General features: G+C 40.5%; 1 protein-coding gene across 4 annotated transcripts in view; it reads left to right on the forward strand.

Moving 5' to 3' along the window:
- LOC144018751 (netrin receptor UNC5C-like) overlaps positions 1-27,363 on the forward strand; it is a 316,561-nt gene that overhangs the window by 109,879 nt on the left and 179,319 nt on the right. For all 4 annotated transcript variants that reach the window (XM_077521273.1, XM_077521274.1, XM_077521276.1 and 1 more), the window contains one exon: positions 6,923-7,051. In XM_077521273.1, coding sequence (XP_077377399.1) covers positions 6,923-7,051 — 129 coding nt within the window. The remainder of the gene's footprint in view (positions 1-6,922; positions 7,052-27,363) is intronic.

Here is a 27,363-nt window from a genome sequence, read left to right on the forward strand (position 1 = left end):
CCGTTATTGTTTTGATTGTAACATAGGTAACTAACAACTGTCACAGTTCAACTGTTTTCTGGGTTTGATCATGTGACCTTCGCAAGCTGAGCCCTTAAGCACTATGATGTCATTCTCAGTCAACAGCAAGTGGCAGGACAAGGCAAAATGTCTGCTCCCTAAGATTAATAAAAACAATTGTATTTTTCTGTGTCATTCATATTCCGCAAATGCAATATAAATCAGTAGTCATGTTTAGACTTACGGGGCTACATAAAGATTTTATTTTTTTTTGACTGGACTTCATGTTCAATACTTCTAGGCAGCTGTTACATTTTCTTCTTTGAGCCAGCATTTATGTTTTAATTGTTATGTATTTGAAATGAATGCCACTATTTGGGTTTCCATCCACCTATTTTTATTAAAATTTTCAAGAATTGCGAAAAAGAAACTGAATGGAAAGCCAGAAATTCGAAAAAAAAAAAGAAAAAAAAAAGGCCCCGAATTCGCAAAAAAAGTTTTTACGTTTGGAGGGGGTGGATTTTGAAGCGTATCAAAAAAAGGAAAATGCACATTTTGGCTATGGAAACAGCTTTTGCGAATAAGTGACGACAAGACCGGATATATGTCGCACGTTTTGACCGATACATCACACTGCGTTTGTTGTCACAAAAAGGGCGGATGATAAAGTAAGATATGTTTGGGGAGACAAAGAAACATCCATTCATGCATCCATTTTCTCAACCGCTTTCTCCTCACAAGGGTCGTGGGGGGTGCCAGAGCCTATCCCAGCTGGCTATGGGCAGTAGGCGGGGTACACCCTGAACTGGTTGCCAGCCAATCGCAGGGCACACAGAGACGAACAACCATGCACACTCACACGCACACCTAGGGACAATTCAGAGCGCCCAATTAACCTGCCATGCATGTCTTTGGAATGTGGGAGGAGACCGGAGTACCCGGAGAAGACCCACGCAGGCACAGGGAGAACATGCAAACTCCACCCAGGAAGGCAGGAGCCTGGACTTGAACCCAAGTCCTCAAAAGTAAAAACACATTAATGCAATTTTATATTGCTTTATTGACACTAGCTCTCATTGTATTGTAGCACTCTTCACTTACATGCGTGAGGGAAGCACGGATAGAAACGGACATAAGTCGCATCTCCGTTTTGCGCATTTTTACAAATTTCGCTTAAAAATTTGGAAACATTTGAATGGCAACCTGACTTATGTCCACTGTTTTAAACGGGTGTCACTTTTGCCATGGACTTGCACGGTCGTGAGTACAAGACAGCTATGCTCTCGCAAGTTAGCCACATATTTTTGTGTCTTTCTGTAAGTGTAAATAAATAGCTCAGTCACAGAACAAATTAAAATGTTAAGGTACCACTGTACCATATTGTTGAATTTCTACCCAGGATATGCGGTAAAAACAGTCCAATTGACCACCTCTACTTCTGACTTTGCATGTTCCTCCTTATCATATCTCCCACTGTACATGGGGGAGGTTTCTTAAAACCATAATCGTATGCTACATTAACGCTGCAGTTTATCTACATCGCCGCACACTATTACTGGGCTGCCATTAAGAAAGGAAAAACCCTGCGGCTCAATCCTCCGGAGAATGTTTGGGGAATTACATTCAACGGGATACTTGATTTGATTTGTAGCGCAACAAAGGCTTGGAAATTGCCTCTTGTCCTGATGCTGCCAGTGGATATCTAGAATTGAATCAGTCTCTAATAGAACAAAAACAGTGGATCAAGGCGGAGATGTGTGCATTCCCACGCGGACGGCAAACAATTTGGTTAAACTCCCATTATAATGGTTACATGTTGGGCTGTATTCCATTAGGGTGATAAAAGCAAATCAGAGGCATGGTGCTGTGGCGTCATGTCAAATGACAAGTCGCGCATTGGCTAAACATATTCAGGTGCGTCCATTCATATTATATTAGGAAGTATCATACAAGTGTGTCTGCCTGCTACTAGTATTACTAGTAACACATTTTTTTGTAAACATCTAGCACATCTCTAGTGTTAGTGCATATACAAGTTGTTTCTCACTCTTGTCAATGAGTCATACACAGTTTTTCCTCACTAGTAACATGTGCATAGCAGTATTCCAAAGTAGTCCTACTTGTATGCAGAAATGTTGATTTGAATGGTTTGTCATCTGACTTTCATCTCAATTTTAACCGGAAGTCAAGCAGATGCATGTGAAGAAAAAAAAACCCGTTTATTAACCACTTGACGTATCTGAGATGAATCAGTCTCGAATGCAGCCCAGCCATTTTGCAGATTGTCCCGTTATGTAAACAAATGCAATTAGCGGCGCATTATTTTGATGTGAAATGTGCACTCCTCCCTTTTGAGGTCACATGCTGCAAGGGATTTTTCAATCCAATTTATCGCCGCCGTGATGTTTTGTTCTCAATGCTAAATCCTCCCGTGTACGTGTGTGTAGGGGTGTGTATGTCTGTGTGCGTGAGTATATTTATATGTGTGTGTGTGTATGGTTGTGTCCCACAGGAAACAATTCAATTAGATGACTTTTCTACATGTCCCTTGTCTGTCTGTCTGTCAGACGAGCGTCTGCCAAAGCACTCAAATCCATCAAATGATTGATACCGCACCATTTTTCCTCATTTGTTTGCTTGAGGTGAGGCGCTAAACGACTGGCTTTTCCGTCTCATTTTTCAAGTAAATCCCCCTCTCAACATCGACATGGACCACCTGGGCCGCTAATCCACTCACGTGTCGACGTGCAAGGACGGAAAGTTGTAGATGTGATTATTTGTCCCCGTCTATTCGATGATTAAAGCAGGGTTGTTACATAACGAGCAAACGTAAGCTCATCCCGACTGGCCACGGAAACCTGGTTGCTTCTGTCTTGCTATACGTTAGCTTAAAAAATGTTACATGTCATTCTTTCATCCAATAACGAACCTTTTTACGAATAAAATGTACCTGACCACAGGGAACAATGTGCCTCTCTGTACTCAAGTTACTAACTAGCAGTAGCCTGTCATTGTTAGCAAAACATCTTATTGCAAGCTAGTATCTGATTTAGTCTTGCTAGCCCTTTGAAGTAATACCTGATTATAGTATGTTTTGTAACAATACCAATGGATTTCTCCTTAAATTTCTGTTTTATTGTTATTTAAGATATAATGACATTAGCAATTTGCATGTACCAATTGTTTGCATCTTAGGATTCTAGGCCGATCAAGTCTTAGCCTACTAGCATTTTGAAATCGTACCTGCTAGTGTTAGCATTTGAGCTATTCTCATTAGCCCTTTGAAATAGCACCTGACTGCAGGAAACATTTTATTTAATCTCTATGGATCTCCCTTTCTACGGTTGCTATTTTAGTATTTATCATACTGTATAATCATATTAACATACCAGTTGTTAGTGTGTTAATATTTTGTCCAGTCTCACTAACCTTTTGAAATAACACCAATTACTTGGAATGATGTGTAATCTTATGTGGTTGCCTTTCTTTGCTAAAGCTGCTATCATAATCTTGCCATATGTTAGCACACTAATTATTAGCACGTTAGCATTTTATCAAGTCTTATTAAGTCTCCCTTAATCGTATCTGTCTACGGGGTTTGATGTATAATCCTTATGGGTCTGGCTTTCTGTGCCTAAGTAGCTGTCTTGCTGTAAGTTGGTATGTCAGTATTTGCGTTTTATCCAGGCTCATTAATTATCCATCCATCCATCCATTTTCTGAACCACTACAGTAATTAAATGCAGGGTACGATTTATAATTCTTATGAATCTACCTTAGCACTTTATCCGTTCCACTTGCTGTCTTGCTGTATGGTAGCAAAGGAAGTGTTAGTGTGTTATCATTGTACATATCCACTGAGGCATGAGATCTTTCCATGTGAACTACATACAGTAGGTCCTCACAGGTTACTCGCATGCTGTGTTTTTGCATACTAGCTGTTAGCCTTTTGTGAGTAGTATTGGGTGTAAAACAGCATTGCCAGGGAAATTTGACTGAAGGTTTTATATTTCCACCCGTGTAATGAAACCAATATTTTTGCGCCAATGTGAACTAAGCGAATTACAAGTGTCGCAAGCAAACCGCGAACTCCCCCGTTGGCACTGAACGCTCATGAGGGCTGAGTGCTGATCCATATCTGAGCGTTCCATATGTTTCCCGTGTAACTTATTGCTTTCCCCATTCCCAATAAAGTGGCAGCATAAAAAGGCTTTTACGGGTCCCGCCGGGTCGCCGCGACTTGCGGTGGTGGTGTGCAGAGCTCGCGGGGGCTGCCGCGATGACAAATGGCAGCCAGTGCATATTTTACTACGGCCATTTACAATGCATGATGCCCGGGCCAGGCTGCAACAAAATGACTGTGCAGAAACATCATTGAGAAGGGAGCTCATGCAAAATATGCACTGATCCACTTTGACAGCTCCTTGTTTTTGGAATAAGCATCGCCAAAAAAAAAAAAAAAAAATTAAAAGTCATGTCTCATTAGAGGTACGCAAAATTTTGTTTAGTTTCCAGATTTTGATATCTAGCGACATGTTTGCATGCCTATTGTAATGTTACAATTTTCAAGTTGCTAATATGTATGACATGCTAGAATAGCGATTAATAGCTGTAATGTTTCAATTCGGTGGGGTTGGGGTTTTGTTTAGTTTTTGGGTGTTCATGTCATCTTTTGTCCGGTTTGTCTCCCCTAGTCTCGTTATCGTTAACCTTGTCCACCTGCGTGTGTCTTCCCTTCCCAGTGTGTGTTGCCAACTAGTGCCCTCTGCTTGCTGTGTTCCCCAGGTGTACAGTGTTAGCGTCTCGTTAGTGTAGTGTATTTTTACTTCATTAGAGGATGGCCGGAAGTCGAAAATATCCGAGTTCAAACCAGGAAGTGCGTCCGGGAACGCCCCCTTGAACTCGGAAATTCCACTCGCGAAAGTCGGAAAAAAACAAGGACCCCGACTTCACCGGCGGACTACAATGTGACGTCACTCTGGATGACAAAACGAAATTTACTCGAGTATAAAACTAGATCGCTTTCTTCATTAATAAATATTCACCATAACTTCATGCAATGCAAAGTACGTGACAGTATATCCACTATATCTCTGCATGAAATTATACGGTCAACTACTTAACTGTATGGAATGCTTATGAAATAAGATTAAAACAATAAATGAAGCAAAATTGCAAAAAGGTAAGTTTTCTGGAGGTCAAATTGAGTTTTGACGACCGAAATAAAAACCAATTTATCACTATCCGCCATTTTGGTTGTTTACTTTCACCTCGAACGCTTTGAGGTCGGAACTGGGAAGATTCAACTCGGATATATCCGACTTCCGACCATCCTCGAATGCAGCATTAGTCTGTGTTGTGTGTTCCCTCCGTGAGGGAGCATTGTCCCGGTTAGGTTGCTTTGTGCTCCGGTCTGTTTTGTCACGTCACGTCATGTTAGTGTCTTGTCTTGCCTTGCCTTGCCTTGCCTTGTCTTGTCTTGTCCTGTCCAGCCCAGCCAAGTTTCCCCACGTCGTCTCAGTCAAGTTTCCCCGCATTGTCTCCGCCATTGGGTCCTTCCACCACATTCACTCCGCACCCACCAACCGTGACAATAGCATGCTCGTCACTTTTATCCAATTTCATGTTGCATGTTTTCACATTATGTCATTAAGTTTTCATTGTATCTAATTTTAGCAAATGTCTGCACCTGTCTGCGCTCAAGTTGCTATATTTCTACATGTTAGCATACCAAATGTTTGAATGTTAGCATTTTATTCAGTCACCTGTCTTACCCCCTCTTCTCCTGAAGGCTAAGTGGGAGATGAGTGTTGTGAGGGTGTTGCTGTAGCGTAGAGGATGTATGCTTCATCCGAGAAGAACTACTTCCCTGGAGGCGTCTACTGTAGATGCAGCGCTTCAATTCCATTAACTGGTGTCTCCTGCTGTTTAAATTAACGTTGCACAGCATCACGTGATAAATTGTTGTCCACTCAGCATCTATTGCAGGCAGCTTGGCCAATCTGGAATTGTGATCCCTTTTGAAAGTTTGCTTATTACCCACCGAATTGGGTATTCACTTGTCTTTCAGAATGATTTTTTGTCAATTGGGGGCCTTTGAGACTCTTTTGATGAAAGGCTATATAAATAAATCTCACTTGACATTTCTACAACTTAATCAGCACCTTTCTGACAGTGTCATTTAAAAATATGGTCATTATGACCTGAATTAAGGCTGAATTCATGCAATGGATTAGATGATGAGAGTTCACAGAACGTGTAATTAAGGATGCCGGGTCACGCACGTCTACGTGTGGAATTGTGTCCCGGTGCTGGCCGTGAGGGGGCAGTCGTCAGTCAGTCAAGCTGCACGCACACACGCTCCACGTGTGCTGCACGCGCCTCAAATAAGTCATAATAACAAAAAACATAATGTAAACAAGTTTAACATAAAGTACAATTCACGAGTCTTTTAAAAGATGCAATGAGATAGGGAAAGGTGCATCGTATTTCATGTTAATCACACGTTGAGTCCAATTTGAATGTGATATAGCCCATTTTCATAGTTAAGAATGGAACATTACAAGTGTTGGATGCAGAGAATTGCACGCAGAGGGCGGAGGCGCCGCTCTCTCGCTCCTTTCTCTCACTCGCTCTCTCTCTCGCCCGGAGTGTGCGTGGATCCGCGAGCAGCAAGCAAGGCAGCAGCCGCGCTCAGTTCGGCCGCGCGCAGACACGCGTGAAGGGAAGGGACATCCCCCCCCCACCCACCCGCTTCAGAAACCTTCTCGGGACTCCAGGATTAGAAAATACACCTCTATTGATTTTTGTCTGCTTGACGTGGGGAGAGCTGTGATTTTTTTTGTTTTCTTTTTTTTTATTTTTTTTTATTTCATTTGTATTTATTTTTTTCTGTGTTGTTTTCTTTCCCGTGGACTGACAGAGGAGTTTGTTCTCGTGGACATGGGGAGAAGTGGACTAGTAGGATGCGGGCGGTGGATGTGCGCCACGCCGGGCGTCCTCCTCCTCCTCCTCCTCGTCCTGGGGTTCGTGCACGCGGGACTCGGCCAAGGTAAGCGCTTTGGTTGGAAACGTGTCTAGTTGCGCTTGACTTGGAGCGTCCCCCCCCCACTGTGGAAGCTATGTATAAGGTGCAAACAGAAATATAACAATGTGCATGTTTTTTGCGTGTAAATGACATCCACGTGAAAGCGATTGCAGAAAACAAAGCAAACGTGTTAAAACCGCTAAACTTGCAATGTTGCAGTGTAGTATGGACGTATACGTGTCTTGACCAGATTGACCCAAGAAATAGACTGATCCCAGGTCCGTGAAAGTACAACACATCAACTTTTTATGAGTAGATAAATCAATAATGTGAGTTCTATCTATCTATCTATCTATCCTCAGGATTCCCATCCTGCAGTAAGGGTGGTCAAAAAGTGGTCGATGATGGGTTGTTCCACTTTAGAAATATAAACACCTCCCTCAAATAACCCCCCCCCCATGCTCTCAGAAAAAAAAAAAAGTAGAAAAAGCAGGCAATCATTTTATCATTGTATGAACCTTGTTGCTCACACATCCTCCATCTGAGAAAATTAAATGCCTCCCTCAAATAGATGATCTTTTTCAGTTATAAAAAAATATGGTAGTAACTGTAATTAGGCATTTTGAATGCATTAACTGCTGAGGTTGTTTGAGCTTCGTTGCTGACAAAAACAGCAGCAACTAAACCTATCCATGGAGGGGAATTTTTTTTTTCAAGACACAAAACACCTCCCTCTAATAAGAGTCTCCTTTTTTCTTTAAGAAATGAAAGACATTCCAGTGTAATTATCTCATGAAGATGCTATTGTTCACACAGTTTCACACACAAAAAGATCTTGTGAATGTAATTCTGTCAATTTCTTAGACTGTGGTTAAAGAGCGAGACAACACTGATGCCTTTTGAACTCTGCTGCTGACAAAAACACCAGCAACCACAGAAGCACTGAACCCGTTTCCTTAAGCTCGCCATCAACTGCAGTAAAATAAATGCCTCCCTAGATGGCTCCTTTTTGATGTTAGAAAGAACAAAAAGTTGGTGTCACTTCACAGACACCCTGGGGACACGACAGAGTCTGATTGAACTCATAGTTGCTGACCAAAACAGCAGCACCTATCGAGGTACGTAAACAGTATCAGAGGTGAATTCAAGTGTGAAAGGATTCCTGTAATGATTTACTTTTATAGAGCAGGTGTCACCTCACTAGATGGTGGGAGCATCATTCAATTAAGTTTGAAAAATTAAAGGCCTCCCTCAATTTGACACCTCCTATTTCCTTTTGAGAAAAGAGGAAATGAGCGAAATTACTTCACTTCATAGACACATAGCGGGCAGCAGCACCTACCGATGTGCAGAAACATTCCACAGAAGGTTTCAAAATCTTCAGTAGTGGTGGTCAAAAAGTGTCTGATGCTATGCCTCATGGGAAATTTAAATACCTCCCTCAAATAGAAGCCACTTTTTTTCACTTTAGGAAAAAGTAGTGTAAGTGTAATACTGTAATTTCAGTCCAAGAACAAAAGAGATTTGAACTCTTGTTAACCCAAACAGCAGCACCTGCTGAATCAGAAAGTCATTTAAACTCCACTTTTGCTTATCTCTTGCAATTTATAAGAAACATTCTTTAAGGTTATTCCAAATATTGTGTGCAGTGTGACCTGCCTTCCTCACTGATGCCTCTCCGATTGGCAGTTAAGTAAATAAATGATTCTGCAAATTGATTTGTGTCTTTCCCGTACAATTTCTTTTCGATCAGGGTTGAGCAACCAAAGGTGAGGATCAATGGTTAATATAGTGCACGTTATTAAAAACACGAGACAAAGTCAATTAAAGGCCTCCCTCCAATAAAAGCCCAGTCTTTTGACTCTGTTAAATAAGCAAGTTGTAATTGTAACGATGTCGCTGTTGTTTACACAGCAACATTAAAGAGTTACCTGCCGTGTTCATTTGAACTCTGTTGCTAATGGAAACAGCAGCACATATTGTAAACAGTTAAGAGTGGACGTTTTTGGCCACTGGTCCTTGAGACTTATTTTCAGTTTTACTCATGATAGACATACCTACCAAATTTCATGTTGCTACCGTCTTCCGGAGCTGAATTTCCAAATTATTTGGGAGATGCCAAATTAACCAGTGTGTGTTTAAATTCCACCTGTAGCTTTAATTCTTATGTTTGTCCATCCTCTCAGCCTGGAACATTTTTTTTGGCACTCTATTGAATCAACTTTTGAGATTGATATTCCAATACGTGATATAAGTTGAATGGAGCGTGGTGATGCGTGTGAAAAGTCTCCTTGTTTTACCCGCGAGCAGAATGGCCGCAGACACGTTTCGCCATTCAGCTGCTGGAGAGTAGGGAAGGGGAGGGAGCCGGGCGGTGGAACATTGGAGGTTCTGTTTCTTCCCGGATCATTCCTTAGCTTCTGGTTACATGACATTCATATTTCCATAGACACACACACTTGTTGAGATTAGCCTTGTTCAAAATGGCGTCGCAAACTGTTGCCACTTGGCGTCAAAGTTGTGCATGCGTGTTGTGCGAGTGAGTGGATGCTGGCATTTATGTGAACCTGCAATGTAAGGATGCTCGGTTCAGGCTTGTGTGTGCATATTAGGGGTGTGCCAAAAAATTGATTCGTAAAAGAATTGAGATTCTCATTTATTAATTGAATCAAATCGATATTAATATCCAAAAATCGATTTTATTTAAATTAGAAATGAAGAAGGGGAAAAGGCAGTTGTAGCCCACATGCTGTTTTTGTGGAAAAAGGCACTTACAATACAAAACATTAATGTCTCTATTTGTCATTTTGTCTTGCAAAGCAGACTGGAGTAGATCATGACAATGTTGTGCATATCTGTAAATTGAAGCAGAAATCATTTGTCAATCAAATAATTTGGATCGAAAATCGTTTGAATCGAGAATCGAAAATCGATTCTGAATCGAATCGCAGACCCAACATAATCGAATCGTGAGACAGTCAAAGATTCCCAGCCCTAGTGCATATGTACAATATGTGCGTGTTTTGTATGTATGTGCAAGTCAACATGTTTTTGTTTTTTTTTATGTGGGAGTTTTTGATGTGTGTCAACTTGGCTTTGTGGCAGAGATCACGCTGTTTCTTTCTTTGTATGTGTATGCGTGTGTGTGTGTGTGTGTGTGTGTGTGTGTGTTTGTGTGCGCATTTGGCATGGCGATATTGCCAGAGCGGCCGTCTCCTGCTGTCGCCCATTATGTTGCAAACCCGTCCCATAGTGCACCAGAGCCCTTCAGGGTTCACAGCTGAGTGGGGGAGCGAGGAGGGGGTTATCACAAAAAAAACCCCGAGCGAGTCCAATCAGATCGGTCATTCTAAAGTAGCCAACGAACCGATTGGCTGAGCATTCTGTCGCGGCGCATTTATGAATGCTGAATGACAAGCATTCATAGTAATGCCAATGGTCATGCTTCATTGTGTGTGACCGAATAGTGTGATAGTCAAGTACTTGCTGCTGCTTTTCGTGCAGTTGGCACAGGTTTGATTACAGATCAGTGCCCTATAATAGCAAGCCATGGTATCAAATGGGTAGGTTGTGTCAGGAACGGCATCCGGTGTAAAAACAGTGTCAAACAAATCATCACTGTTTTTTTGTATGAATTATTGTGTATTTGTATTTTTATCATTCATAAGGCCCTGTTCCAATCTGTGTTGTTTGTTCAATATTTGTTCAAGGAACCACTTTATTAGTTTTGCAATTAATTGTAACATACCAGGCAAGAATCAAATTATTAATGGCTCCATACAAAATGTTTCAAAACTCACAAAATTTACAAAAAATATTTACAAAAAATTACACACTTTTTACAGTACATTTAGAAAAATGTATAGGGGAGACCGGGGCTAGTTGTATCACTTTTTATACTTTTATATATTGCTTGGAATCAATACATCATAATATAAAACAAAACGTAAACCAGAGGAAAGACCAAAGTCTTGGGTACAATTTTGGTACTCATGTCATTTTCATACTTTGCGTCAGTTCAGAGTTATAAGCCATCAAATAGAGGGAGTGAACATGTGACATGTTGCCCCACCAATGGGTTAGTTGTCACACTAAACGGGGTAAGATGTGATATTGGATTTTGCAACGAATAAAACAAGGACAAAATTATTCTTGTTCTCCTGTTTTGTTTTTTTGTTTGTGTGCTTTTCCAGCCAGAGAAATTGTTTATCATTATTATTGCTTCCCTTAAACTGGAAATTTGAGATTAAAATTAAAAAAATAATGCGATGGATGGATGGATGATGGATGGATGGATGGTTACGAAATTTGCACAAATTTACAGAATTTTTCACACAGAAAACACAATATTAATCACATAAATTGAAAATTATAGGATTTTCAAAGATTTGTGAAACTATATGAGCATTTACAAAAAAAAACAACTTGATTTCTGCTAAATTTTCAGCACAATTTTCCCACTCCAAGCAGCAAAGTAAAACAAGAAGCACATTTGCAGCGTATGTGACACGTTGTGATGAATTAACTAGACATACTGTCCTCGATGTATTTATTTCCTGGGAATTGCACATTTTCTGAAGGAATTTTAATTTCTAACTTTTTGTACGAGAGCCAGATGGAGGAAGGAGGGGGAGGCCCGATGGGGTAGGGGGTGAGGAACGGGGAGATCTCTCTGGGTGGTTTGTAGCGGCTTTGATCACGCCACTTGGACTCGACAACTACACACACACACACATGCGCGCACACACAGCAAGGGAAGCTGATACAATGCTGCATTCTATGCGCGTGGACGTCCATACTTATGACGTGAAAGCGAGTCTTTGACTGCGTCTGGCCTTGTTTTGCAAAGAGCGAGCCTCCTGCTGCCTGCAATGGCACATTTGCCTCACCTCTTCTTCATCATCATCTTCTTCATCTTCATCTTCTTCTGTGTCCGTGCTTACTCATCCAAACTGAGAACCTTTCAGGTCTCGGCCGTGATCAGACATGTTTTTTTTGTTTTTTTTCTTCCCACCCACTGTCTCCTCTTTGCGCTTGCAGAAAAGCATTTTTTACTGACCTTTCTTAGCCTCCCTCTCCCCCTCCTCGCCTGCGGCCTTGTGTTCTCTCCCATTCACTCATTACATTTTATGATGGACTGTGAAAAATGGCCGCCCACGCGTCGGTGATTTTTTTTCTTCTTCTTCTTCATTTTTTTTATTTTAACTGAACATCAGGTTACAGTACTGCATGCTTCAAGAAGCTACAAGTGGTTGTTTTTTTGTGAGTGTCTTTGCCTGGTGATGAGACTTTTTCTCACGACTCATCGTCAAAGTACTTATATCAGAATTGTGCAAAATGGATTACATTTATGCCTCAAAATTCAACAAAAACTATATATAAGAAGCATTTTCTTGATCTTTTTTTTTTTTTTTTTTGTGCCAGATTTGCGATTTGAAAAAGAGAAATTAGTCGTCCATACCATTGTACTGCAAATTTTGAATATTAATGTTAATCATCAACTGAAACGTGCAGATTTGGGAAATCTCCTGAGCTAAATAAAGTCTGTAAAATTCTTGGAGGTTTATCACCTAACAAATGAATCATCGCAGCACTTCTACTATATTTGATAAGCAGCGTTGCCACAGTCATCTTGAAAGTTTTAAAAGTAATTTAATTACTTTAATGTTGACCTGAGTTGAAAAGTAACTAAGGTAGATTACAAATTACTTCATTAGTTACTTTCAGAAGATGCCAACAACTCCGGCACTCTTTTTTGACCTGACATATTTTACTGTTAATGCTGCAATAGTAAAACAAATTTGCTGTTTTTAAAGGCACGGTCTTCCGTTTTCACTCAGGAAAATGCACTTTTTTAAATACAGACTTACAGACTTTTACTCCATCTCAGTCTACACCTCTGGGCTTCTGTTAATGTGCGATGGTGATTTTTTCCTAAACCAGCCACCCAGACTTCCCACCCGCCCCTAACCTGTATTTTGCCATGTTGTGTTTGTTTTGTCAAAAACGGGACGTTTTTGTGGACAGACCGTTGTTTAACCCTCCAGCCAATCACAGAGTTTGGAGGCAGCGGGGGGGGGGGGTGTCGCAGACGCGAATTTGTCGGCTGCATGAAGTCACTCGCACGGCAACTTGACAGCACGCACATATATTTTTTTTCACTCACACATGTAAGCCTGAGTGAGTGAGTGAGTGAGTGAGTGAGTGAGTGAAAAAAAAATCCATGCGTGCTGTCAAGTTGCCGCGGGAATGACGTCATGCAGCCGACAAATTCACGTCTGCGATCCGCCCCCCGCCACCCCCTGCTCTGTGATTGGCTGGAGGGTGAAATAACGGTCTGTCCACAAAAAAAACGTCCTGTTGTTGACAAAACAAACACAAAATGGCAAAATACACAAAATACGGGCCTTAGGTTAAGAAAAAATCACCACCACACATTAACAGAAGCCCAGAGGTGTAGACTGATAAGGAATTAAAGTGTGTACATCCTGTATTTAAAAAGTGCATTTTCCTGAGTGAAAACGGAAGACTGTGCCTTTAAAGCTAGATAACACTTTGTCTACTGTACAAAGTGTACAGCCTTAACATTTTCATCTTTAGCTCTCACAAACTCACCACAGTGACCGTATTTCCAGCTTGAAAATGTAAACGTTTATACATGTGAGACATCAACGTGCCGAAAACGTGAAGTCGCTCCCCCAGATGATGGGGCGTCGATGACCTCATCCCATAATGCTTTGTACGGTTGAAGATGTAAATCGTTCCCTTTATTACTTTAATATTTCATGTTGTACAGTTCCATTGAGTTACCATGTTTATCATCATTGTATGTGTGCTTTAATGACATTTACGTTGAACATATGTTGTTTTGGCTGGTGGAAATCACTTGATTCTACCACTTGTAGTGAGACATGTGGCTCAAATTAAACTTACCAAATCTGGTTTATTGCATTGTTAAGGGCTATGAGCTTCAAAACAAATATGTACAGTGTGTAATTTCTTGGATGAATTTTCCCACTTAATTCTTGTTAAAAAAAAAAGTGTCGAAAGGAAGCACAACATGATCCAATTACAATCAATTAAGCGCTACTTTGAAAAGCTTTGAAACCGCACCATCACACATGTGCACCCGCAACGCATGTTATTTTGTTTACGCGAGTGCGAGTGTTTACGAGAGATGTTGCAACCAGCTAGTAGAGGACGAAGAAGAGGAAGAGATGCTCAGTTTGTTCTCCTTTCCTCCGTCTCTCGCTATCAGTACTAATTCCTTCTAGAGTTTCATGTACAGCTCTGGAATTATGAATTTTTCATGGCCCGTGAAACCCGAGGCCTCATTTGGGGCTCTCGTTTCCAGCCTTTTCGTCTTTTACTCAGAGTGCGTGTGTGTTTGCGTGTGTGTGTATGTGTGGTGAGAGCAGTTTAGAGAATGCAACTTCCCACTCCATGTTCACAGATGTATTGTTTGTTTGATTGAAAAGAAAATCTGCAAACCCACCACAATTGTTTTATTTAATTTACTCAAATATGTGCTTGCTTTTAACAATTTGTAACTTAAAACAGATGATGAAAACAGTTGTTTTGGCTTTTTTAAGTGTCTTAAAGCCAGAAACAGTTCTCAAAGTGAAAGACCTGTTTACAATGTTTTTTTTTTAAATTCAAGACGCGATTAAGCGATAATAAATTGCACGGATTTTTAACGCTGGGAAATGGTCTTAAAGTCAATTTGAAGTTGAAGTGTTTTAAACTGATGTGGTTAACTGAGCTGTGATAATGGAAATGATATTGTCTGCTCTTCTTGTTGCTTTTCAAGAGACTCACTAGCGACTGCAAATGGATGCCAATAAGCCCACTGCATCCACAGACTTTATGACTAGGCATTGTGTCGATATCAGATTCTGACGGTTTCATAACCATGAGCAGTATTTTAAATTTACAGCTCTAAAATGACCTTTTTTTAACTTTGGTCAGTAAAACAGCATTTTTTTTTTTACCACCCATTGAACACAATCTATTTTATTATTTATCAAAAATATGGAATATTTAGTACAGAAGGAATATGTATATTGTCAAGTTTAAATAATTAAACGTTGACATTTCTTTTGTAATTCTTCTTGGTAAGTTGCAGTATCCCATTACTGGCGAGCTATTTTTAGTGCTGAACTGGGCTACTCATGTTGTCCTTGGGACTAACTAGTACCTGCTGGCGCTCGTTTACTCAACTTGGCAAACAGCCAATCATATTATGCCCTGCCTAGACATTCCCTCAGAAAAAGAGAAGAAAGCACATTACCGGTGATAGCCAGTATTTGCAGTTATTGAAACATTCAATTCTGCCTATGACAATTCAAAATTGAGCCCCGTGAAAAGGTTTCATGCAGCTATGTTCATCTGGAAGGTTGCAAACACACCCACACAATTCTCAAGAAGCCATGCCTATGAAAATACAGCAAGTCTGCCATTTTGGTTTGATTGTTTTGTCACTTTATGGTCATTTTGTCAGATAAAACTACTTAAAAATCATCCCCAAACGTTTCATTCACTCAGCTGCATTAAGCTTGGTAAGCATGTCTGTTATAAGTAGAACCACACAAAAAAAAGTCTGAAGAACGATTGCCAGAAAAGACATGGGAAGTCTGCCATGTTGATGTGGTTTTTGGGGCTTTTCACAAGAAGGTCAATTTGGTACCGCTTGAAATTATGTATTTGAAAATTCAACCCCCAAAGCAAGTTTCATACAGCTACATTAAATTTGGTCTACATGTCTATCATGAGTGGAACCGCAAAAAAAAAAAAAAGTCTCAAGAAACCGTGCCATGCAAGACATGTTTTGTTTTTTAATATGATTTTTCTGGGTTATCACATGTGCACTCCATGAAATGATTCAAAAATTCTGCCTTTGAAACTAGTTTTCCTCATCTCTATTAAATTTGGAAGGCATGTCTACCATTAGTAAAACCGCAAAAACAAGTCTCTTAAATCATATGTCTAAAAGATTAAAAACCAATTTGGGGTGGATCGTTTTTCTTAGGTTTTCCACTTTAGGTTCAATTTGGCATTCCTCGAAATAATTCGACAATTCAGCCTCAGAAGCCACTTTGACTTAAGCAACATAAAATATTGCTGGCATGTCTATCGTTCGTAGAACCACAAAAATGTGTCAAGGAGCCATGCCTAAAAACACACACAATGACTGACATTTTCATTGTTTTTTTGGCTTTTCATTTTAGGGTCAATTCAACCATTTCCGGGGTCTCGTCATGGACAGATTCCTCCGAAAGATTTTTATTCGATTACTCCCATCTTGGAACTCCGTACTGTACTAACGGATGGCCGGCGCTTAATCACGAGACATTTGAGTTTTTTCCTTCCCGCTTGTAGGCGGCAAAGTTTCTTTTATTATCCTTGTCTTCGGCAACTGTCTCCCTCCCACTCTCGCGTCTCTGCCGTTGGATTTACTCTGTTTAATTAGCGTGGAGACCAAACAGTGGACATATTGTGCTCCTGACGGGAGTCCCACGAGCAGACGGACGTGTGCGTGTATGTGTGTTGCATGTAAACTAATCAGTCAATTGAGGGGTGCAGGGGTGTGTGTGTTTTGCACATGCGAACACGCTGATGAGTCAAATGGGGATGGTTAGGGGAAGTGGAAGCAATAGACAGGTAAAGAAATGGAGTGTCAACACACACACTGCGTGCCAGCTGCTCTGCATTGAAACCTCACCTCGTATATATCTCTTTGTTTCATCTCTCCCCTTCACGGTCTATATCTTCTTTTTTACTCGATACCGTAAAATCTCTAATAAATAGGCCAGGCGTTTTTATTTGCCTCCAAAATGAGCGGCAGATTCTCACTTTACTAGAGGTGACACTTTCCCCGATGGGTGTAGGAGGAAAAAAACAAAACAACGCTCGAAAGCTTAATCCCAACCTGCCCTCTCCTTTCCATGGCTGGTGTCATCCTCAGACAACAGGCCTGGAATCAAGCCAAAGTACCAATCTGCTTCCGTCTTTTTAGCTGCGGTAATGACACAAATGTGACTACTGTCTCTATTTCTGTACGTAAACAAATACAGTGCAGCTCTGCTTCTGTATTGTTTTTAGTAATACAAGATTTGGAGTCTAAAATATGTTGAGAACTGTTTTGATTTGTGAAAAAAATGCATGTCACCTTTAAATGTTTTTTTTTTGGCATACAGGTTACAATACAATAAAAAAAAAAAAATCTCTCTCTCTCTGATTGGTTGGCCTGAGAAAAACTGTTCTACTCGCCAAACGTTGCTGTCTTCAAACATTCATACATTTAATAATCAGTATCTTGGGTAAGCATTGTGCATTTTATTGAATTGTTTTTAGTTTTTTTGTCATGTTATTAGATAGCATATGGAAGTGTGGAACTGCCAATGTGGAGTAAACTACAGGCAGTGCATCGGAATTGTACGTTCCAAACTGTAGTGCGAATCAAGTCGGTTTGGTTTAGTGCCGAGCGCTTCTCACTGACACGCACGACCCGGCAGATGGCTACTGCCAGTTTTTTTTTTTTTTTTTTTTTTTTCAGCACGAGGGTCTTTATTTGTGTCATCATGAATATGTAATCAAGCAGCCTATTGATAAATGAAGGCATGACGTGATGGGGATTGAAATGGGGTCCCAGAACGGCTGGGACCTGCTTCCCCTGAAGGAAAAAAAAAAAAAAAAAGTGGCAAGACTTGCCCCTTGTATGAGGGCGATTGGACGCGCTGTGCAAGTCCGTTCTGGTTGTGACTCCGGAGAAAGGGATGGGGAGTTGTTTTCGCATAGCAGCAACTGGTAATCCAGTGGTCCATCTGAAGGAGTATGCAAAAAAACCTGAAACCATAATTACTATAATCACCACTTTTACCTCGGAGGCGCTTACGTCTGCACAAACACACAAAGAAGTGTGTGTGTCTTGAAAAAGGACATTGTGGTTATATAGGATGTCAAAAAAGATGGAGCTGCTTTAGCTTTTTTTTGTAGCCGTTTTTTTTTTTTTTACGTCATCAGATTTTCTACATAGAATGATTCACATTGTACGAGACAGTAGTTAATGTAAAGGCCCATTTTATAGTCCTAAAACTAATGACTATTTTCGGAGACGGTACATCTGAAACGAGGTGCAAATATTGGTGGACCCTGATTTTTGTTTCAGGGCAAGGCTTGCTGTGTGTTTGTTAATTTGGGAGACCCGCCCAGCTCAGTAGAAGGAGTGTCTGGTGACGTGATAACTTGGTGTTAAAAAGCCAATCGAAACCTTGCGTTTCATCTAATGTGATGTATTTCATTCCTAAACATGTCAGCAGTGGGCATCAAACCCTCTGAATAATTGTGTTATATTTCTTTGGCGGGCGGGGGGCACACGAATGACCACTTCACGGTGTAGCTGCTGCCTTGTTGAGACTTGAATGCGCAATTTGAAGGGAATGAAAGGAACCACTTTGCTTGGCCATGATAAAAGTAAACTGTGGCCACTCCCACAGCGGCGCGGCCCTCCCTTTCGCAGATCTGCCAGTCTGTGCTCAACTGCGAAATTACCAACATCGTGTTTAACCCACCTCTGCGCAAAGTTAAGCCACGTTGCACAGGATTTACAAATGAAGTGCCTCTATTATTATTAGCATTAATAATAATAATAATAATAATAATGTATTTTTAATGTACAATCAACTAAAATCAAGAAGAGGTGATTAAACCTACTCAATGATTCCGTGTCAGTTCTGAATCCTCAGATGAGTGGCATTTCAATTCATTTCAATGGTTGAAATGGATTACTTTCCAGTACAGTAAATAAAGGCTCGATGATGGCAGTCCACTCACCCCAGCATGGATTACTGTAATTCCATTTTCAGCCATTCCTATGGGACAATTGCTTCCAAATGGGGGGTTCTTCAACTTTAGTGGTTAAGCATTATGAAAAGATGCACTTTGAAATTGTAATATGTTTTTCATTAGTAAATAGTTTATTTCAACCGAGTCCCTCAAGATCCTTTTGTAGCGAGTGTTACACCCGTGATAATTAAACAAGTTAAATAATAAGGCAATGACCTCAAAAATACTCCAAATTCCATCGCGTTATCTTGTAGTTCAGGTTACAATTTTCAAAGTGAGCGGCGCGTAAACACACTGTGATGAATTCAAACGCCATTCCCCACCATTCTTCTTCCGCGCCATTTGGATTCCTCAAATCTATTTCCTGTCTGCGTGTGAGGCGCTGTGATTAATTAGGAGGCTTGCAGCCGCCTCCGAGCTGGCTCTCGCGCTTCCTGTCCCGCCCGGCTTCGCTCTCACTGATCACCTTCCTCTCCTTGAGAACAAAAGATTTCCTTCAAGAGGATTTTTTTGTTGTTTTTGTTTTAAAAGCACAAGTGATGCTCACCTCTCAGCCTCCATGCCTCCACAGTGCTCCTCTGGGGGGAGCAGTAGAAAAATGTGTGCATGGATAATTCTGGGCAAATAACAATGCCATCCACGCACAAAAGGTGCCTCCTCAGCAATGTGCTGCCCATATTCATTAGCGACTTTAGAATGCTGTTGAAATGAATCAAAGCAAAGTGCTTACATGTGGTCTTGTCACCCGCTGAGCAAAATATACTGCTCCCTGAGTGGCTGCATGCACCGGTGGGAGCTAATATTCTACAGTGTGAGTGTGAGTGCTGTATGAAGTGTACCAAGCGAGATAAACCCAAACTGTGTTTTTCACTGTAGCACCATGTTGTGCCGCAACATCACGGGCGACACTGAACTCTACTGAAAGAGTCACAAGGGTAAATAAGTAAATAACAGCAGTATGAAGAGGTAATACAATACTACGTTATACCGTTTTGATTTAATTTTCCCACAGAGCAGAAAATATATCCCTGCCAGTATTGTCATATGCTACTCCGTTTGTTTTAACCCACATCTGGGTGATCAGATTTTCAAAATGAACAACCACATTACAAAAAATGTAATCGCTCGTCAATCTGTTTGTTTTATTACTTTAGCTAATGCTAAATGCCACCTTGGTTGACAGTTCAACTGTGCTAAACAAGTCAATGCACTCACTAATATTATGTTTTGCTCAGCCTCGGCAGTTATTGGAAGCTGGCTATGCCGCGTTCCTTGTGCCGGACCTGCATTGTAACATTAGAAATATGCCAGAAAAGCTCACCTTGCGCTTAATGCGCTGGGTCTAATCAGAATTGGACCACATTGGACTACATTTCCCATGGTTCTTAGACAGAGAAGCAGGAAATAGTTCTAGTTCCAGTATCCTCCTGACTACCAGCAATTCAAATTTGTCTTCTGTAGTGGACCTTTTTAAACCTGAATATCTCCCGCCCAGTGCATACGATTGAATTAACCCCTTTTGTGCTCTAGATAGGACATTCAGAGCCAAATGTGTAAGGGTATAACTTTAAATTATTTTGACTGTATTTGAGCCTAGCGTTTAAGTTTAAAAAAAATGTCCTCTGTAGTGGACACATCATATCTTAAAAATAAAAACGTTTTTTTCAAACATTTGTTTTGCAGTATTCCAGTTACTTCACAAAGATTGGGGAATATCAAAATAAACATGATTGGACAATATTATATATATATATGTATATATATATTTTCCCTGGTAGTAAGGAGGGTACGACGAAAACACATCTGCTCAAGCGATTAGATGCAAATGTGAATATAAAAGTAAATAGGAAGGAATTTTCGCTAAGACAGCTTTGGAGAAAAAAAAAAATAGGGATGCTGGGTTGGGAACCGGCACAAATGTGAGACAAAACAATAGCACTGGCGAAATCTCCTGGGACTCTTGACACAAGGCTCAAAACAGGACTGTCTTGGGTGAAACGATACCGATACTGATGCGATAAGTCTTTTTTTGCAGCTACAATGTGAGAACAGACAGCAAGGAATACTTGCTCAAATGTTTCAACCACTTTTAGTGTGTTTACTGTTTAAAGCATGCAGGGGGGGGTCGTTTCTTCTGGTCTCTATAACGCAGGCTTTCACGATAACTTCCGTTTTGCACAATACAAATGAAGAGAACAACTACAAATCCAGCTAAAAAAAAACAAAAAACATTTAGTCACACATGGGCATATGCATACATGCATTTTACGTTATGATTTATACAATTGCTCCTACCATTTATTACTAATCACCACAGTCCAAAATCGAAATAAACAGCATTGAATAATCACGTGGTGGCACATGGCACGTAAAATCAGTCAATGTCACCCAGTGTACATATATTCACTCACCATACGTCTCGATCTAATGATGCTCTTCGTCCACATGATGAATTGAACGCGTGTGCGATGTGAACTTGATCAATGCCGCATCCCTGCAGAGAGGTCGCTTTCATATGGAGGGAAATGAGAACAGACGCAGTGTGAATAACATCAAGACGGATTCTGTTGTGTCTGCTCTGCGCTGGCCAAATGCAAAAGTTTGTCTCCCTCAACTTGGTTATTGCAATTTTAATAAACGAAGACACAAGGGATGGCTGACACTGAAACTACAGAAAAAAATCATATTGCGTTTCATTTCATATTGTTATTATGGGCATATTTATATTTTGATATTGCAGTTCTTTAATGCCATACACAGTTGCTCTGTTTATTAAAAACGATGAAAAGTTGTTTAAAGTTCTAGTCAGAAACAATTAGCCTCCAGTTTTGTATTAACTTCGATGCTATACTCTGGCAATTACTGTGGTAAACATTACTTACGTCAAGAAGTCAAGAAATTGATTGTATGTGACAAATGCTAATTGTCATCTTCAAGTTTTTATACTCAATGTCCTCATACTCTTACTCAACAATGGAAGAGTCGTGTCATATATATTTACGATGTTGTACGATGGATGACACAAGAAAGAGCGTTACTGTTAAAAACGTGGTTTTAGAATCATGCCATTTTTTAAAAAAAATCTGAAATGGGGGAAATATCAAAAATCAAAGAGCGAAAGAGAATGTCAGATGACAAAAACACCAAAGCACGACACCAGAGGTTGCCGTGGCAACAGTGACAGTGGCTATTCTCAAGCCACAATGATTGAAAAGTCAAAGTTGTGTTGTACATAGCGACTCAGCAGTTCGTCCCCTAAAAGTAAACACCCACTAACTTCCTTTTCTATGCTTGTTCTGCGACATATTTCCAACTCTGCTTTGTTTTCATTGATTGTCCACCCACGTAGACTTTGTGTTGCGTGTTCCAGAAGGTTCCATGGGCTCCCATTTCACAACACCTATCGACCTCTGTTGAGTCAAAAAACTCCATTTCTGCTATGTGCTGTTTGATTTCTTCATTCACTTGTGGACTGCTTTAAGGTCAAGACCGGTTCACAAGTTCTGCATTGTTTGTTTTATTATTATATTTTTATGTATCTTCTCACTCAGTAACTCTGCTGCAATGTTAGAAGAAAAACAAAAAGCTGCTGACACCCGTTGTTCCGATCGACATCAAATTGGGTGTACGTGTCAATGATAACAGGAAGCACAAAATACTCTCAAGGACCTCTGCCCCAAAACAAACTGTGAGTTTTGGGTTGAAGCAACCATTTAGGAGCCTATGACAAGTGGGCGAGGAAAGTTATAAAACTTGATCACCCGACACGAGTTTCATCGGTTAACATGAATTTGTGTGGAGATGTCAAACATAACACGTCTCAAGGACCCATGCCGGAAATCGAACCGGTAGGCAGATAATTTTGTAACAAGCAGACATTTTGGAGGCAAAGTCTATGAGAAAGGCTTGCATGTCATCACCACCCCCAATATAAAGTATTCCCCGTATTCCCTAAGCTGGAGACAACAATCAATGTCAGCCTGTCACAGTTCAATGAGCAGACGAAACAATGTCGCTCCATTATTACTGTCTTGTTTAAGTAACAACGCCTGGACAACACGGAAAATCAATACACTGCCACGCAACTCTGTGTATCGGTGTGCGTATGTGCAGCCAACAAAAAGGTCCATGATGATTAAACGTTCACTTAAGCAAACCTTTCAGGCACGTGTATAAGTATGTGTGTATATATGTGTTTCTTAACCATTATATCAATCTCTCCAACGTTGACTGATTATCTACACTTAAACACCTTACTCCTTCTTTAACTTCATTTAAAGAAAAAGCAGACAATTTAAACTTGCATTGTTTCACCTGACAATGAGATTTGTCTTGCAATGTTCTCCTTTTTTCTACGTATTTTAACTCTATCAATAAAATTTGTCTCATTAGATTGTAGCTATTATTTTTCGCAGCCCCACCACAAAATATAAATCACGAGTTTCTTAAAAAACAAAAAACAAACACCTTCAACTCAGTATCATTGTGCCAAAAACACTGAAATTATTCTATCGATTTGTACTCAATAACGAACAAAATGTGTGTCGGGATGTTCAAGCTTTTATGTTTGTCAGCCCAAACACAAATAATCGAAACACCGTTACAAAATATCCATCCATCCATCCATCCATCCATCCATTTGCTTGACCGCTTATTCCTCACAAGGGTCGCGGGGGGGTGCTGGAGCCTATTTCAGCTGGCTTTGGGCAGTAGGCGGGGTACACCCTGAACTGGTTGCCAGCAAATCGCAGGGCACACAGAGACGAACAACCATCCACACTCGCCCAATTAACCTGCCATGCATATCTTGTCATGTGGGAGGAGACCGGAGTACCCGGAGAAGACCCACGTAGGCACGGGGAGAACATGCAAACTCCACCCAGGAAGGCCATAGCCTGGACTCAAACTTGCGTCCTCAGTACTGGGAGGCGGACAAGCTAACCAGGCATCCACCGTGCCGACCGGTTACAAAATATAAACATACAAATTTCATAAACAAAAAACTCATTTAACATTGTCACTTTTGTACCGATTCAAACTCAATCGAAGGACAAAATCTTACGTCTATTTCAAGCATTTGTGCTATTTTTTTTTTAATCAGCGCTAATACATATTGTAAGAAAGTACAAATACTGTATACAAAAAAAAAAAAAAACATTGATAGCATTGTGATTTTTATACCGATTCCGACTCAATAAAGGGTGTGCTAAATTGTTCTCATACAGTATATATCACAACAAACACATTGACCAACAAACAACAGAAGTTTTGCAGTTGACAAACACCAACTTGCATCGAATATAATCATCTACCTCCATCAAAGGAGAAAAATGTGTTTCTCGCTCAAGGAGTTCAAGCTTAATTTATCCAAGCCCAAGAACGTTTCGCAACCAACATTTGGCAAAAAAACAGCAGAGTCCAATCCAAAAAGATTGGCGGACGCGTGAAAGTTGTGCGATTTGCACTCCAGACAAAAATCCAGCACAGGCGCGAGGGGAGGAAACAACAATAGGAAGATTTGGATGGACTGCGGGGATTCGTGGGCATAGTTTTGGCTTGACTCAGCTGCATTCTCCTCCTTTTTGGAGGGGATGACATTTGTGAAGAAGGATGCAAGGAAGGCAAAGAGGAAAGAAAACAACTGTCTTTTTCTTCTTTCCTCCCCAATCTTTTTTTTGTTTTGAGTTTCTCCCGTTTTTCCCTCAGGAAGTGCAGAGAAAGCGGGGGGTACAAAAAGTAGGAAAAAAGATGAGAGGGAGTCCAGAGGCGTACACATCACAAATGGAGATGGACGGCGCATTGGAAAGAGGACCAGAGGACTTATTTTGTGTGCCTTTGATGTGGTGAAATAACCCCGCAATGACACCGGGACACAAGCCCGTGCAACTCGCATAAAGACAAAGAAGAAAGAAAATAAAGTAATGCAGTCATAGATGAGATATAAATTACAGATGGTCACGAACCAACCAAGAACTCTTAAACACAACAATGCAACAATGATGTGGAGCACAAAACAACAATAATATGTCGTGCGGTTGAAAATGACAAAGGGACGGAAAAAAAGAATGTGGAAAGTTTTATGTGCGTTTACATCCACAAAAGTTACATTGTCATCACCCTTTTATTGTCTTTACCCACTGCCAAAGCAAACTGTTTTGATTATTGTTAGCGCGTTGCTCTTTTAAGTTTGAAATAATTTACTATATATTTTATATTTTTGATTGTTGGATTGAATTTTTTTTTTTTTTAAAAGTTGGAAATATTTGTAAATAATTGTCTTAAAAAAAAAAAAAAAACAGCTATTTAATTCTGGTGGACCAGGATGACGGTCCACAAACATTTTCAACATTTGTTAGAGGAACTGAATTAGTCTGTCGTCTCTTTTGACAAAAAAAATAAAAAAAATTGCTGATTATATGACACCATTTAATTTGTTAATTTTTTTAAGAGCGACTGAAAGTGGAAATGAATCTAAATATGTTTTATACTTCTTGAGAGCGTCAGACCTTGAATGATAAAGAGTTGAAGATTGCAGCAATTTTGTCTTCTTTTTTTTTTTTTTTTAACAAGCACACAAGTAAGGGGAACATTGTTGTGATGCCATCAGGCTGCAGAGGAGCCAATTTGGCATGATAGAGAGAGGAACATTAGCAAAAAAATATTAATAAAAAAAAGACATACCGGCTTCACTTAATGCCATGCGGCGTTGATGGGAGAGGCGGCGGAGTGATGGGATAACGTGCGTGTGCGCGTGTGCGTGTGTGTGATTGGCAAGCCCACTGAGCCACATGCCGTTGGACAAGGAAAGCGTTATTGCACCGCACAGTACACCAGCTGTGCCTCAAGAAGATGATGATGATTACAATTATTATGATGATGATGACGGCCAAATGGCTGAATCAAAAAGGGGAACACAGATAGTAATATCTGATTGTGTGTCTAAAGCCTTCTGGAATCGTTTGGATAAATTAAGGTTTATTGTCAATGAATGTATTTAAACTATGGCCTCTATTGGAGCGTGTGTGTTGAAACGTTAGCACAAGCGTTTATTTTGTACTTTTTAGATTTGCATCATCCATATCAACTGACCAGGTACAAAAACAACAACTTGTAGTATTCAATTTTCCCAATGGAGAAGACATAATAGCATGTAGAGGTTCAGAGTAGGGCACCGTGTTGTGGAAATTTGACATTATAGTCCCAAAAAGTTCATTTGATTCATTTAGGTGAATTCATTCGAATCTATTTGAGCCATGGAATTTACCAAAACGTAATCATTCAAACGGAAATAATCAACTTGCTATTTAGTTTTGGGTATGGGTTCTTGAGACTTTCTCGTGCTTCATGTTACGATAGACATGTCCAGCCGATTTCGTGTCGATTGATCAAACTGGTGTTGGGGCTCATTTGTTTTCCAATTTTTCAGGCCCATGGAATTTGCCCCCAAAATGGCCGCCTTTCTGTTCAAGTTCTGGTATGGGTCCTTGATATTTTTTTATTTTTATTTGTCCTGTTGAGCCATTAGACTTAATAGAGAATTAAGGTGCAAATTAATTATTAATCATAAAGTGTAACATGCAGCCTGTATTTGGCTGGCAACCAGTTCAGGGTGTGCCTGAAGCCAGCTGGGATAGGCTCCAGCACCCTCTGTGACCCTTGTGAGGAGTAAGCGGTCAAGAAAATGGATGGATGGATGTAACATGCAGTACTTTATATTACTTTCATTCATTTAATAATCATAATTCAGCACCTATTCTTAATGTTGCTCACCTTCTTCTTCATCTTCAGCAAATTACAGTCGTTAAGCTTGAATCAACAGTGCCTCTGCTGGCCACACCCAAGAAGTGCACTCCATTTTTTTTTTTTCCTTACCACTGATTTCACTCCTGATGTCGTTGATCTCGGCTTCTTGTTTTCTGCTGTGTTATGCAAATGTGAACAAGTGAGCATGTGCAGTGGCGAGGCGAACGCTCCAATTGGTCTCTCTGAGACCTGCATTGGGAGACGTCCGCGCGGCTACATCATTAAAGCACTATACCCGTCTTTACTGGAGGCACACGTGCAGGGGATGCGCGTGCACGCAACACACACGCATTTTTAAGCTTGAATATGGTCAGGAATGATGGTGCGATCCTGCTTCAACTCATGCACGACTCTTTGGGATCTCCTTTCTTTGCTTTCAACCGTTTCAGCACTTTCTGTCCTCCCGCACCCCAGAAGTGAGTGTGCACGTGTGTAGCTAAATGTGTGTGTGCAAGTTCTAAAGACTAAATTTGCACAAGTGTCTGAGCGTGACAGAGAGCGAGACCTGGGATTGTGCGAGGAAGGGATGTGTGTATGCGCCGAGTCCTCAGGCTCTTTAATTGGGACGCGGGTTGCGCCATTTTTGTGGGGGTGCATCCTCCTGAGCGTCACTGTAAATCTCGATAACGGCATTAACGGTGTCAAGCCAGTTTGCGACTCAGCCTATACACACACACACTTATCCAAAG

This window comes from Festucalex cinctus, chromosome 5 (assembly GCF_051991245.1).
Source record: "Festucalex cinctus isolate MCC-2025b chromosome 5, RoL_Fcin_1.0, whole genome shotgun sequence".
NCBI lineage: Eukaryota > Metazoa > Chordata > Actinopteri > Syngnathiformes > Syngnathidae > Festucalex > Festucalex cinctus.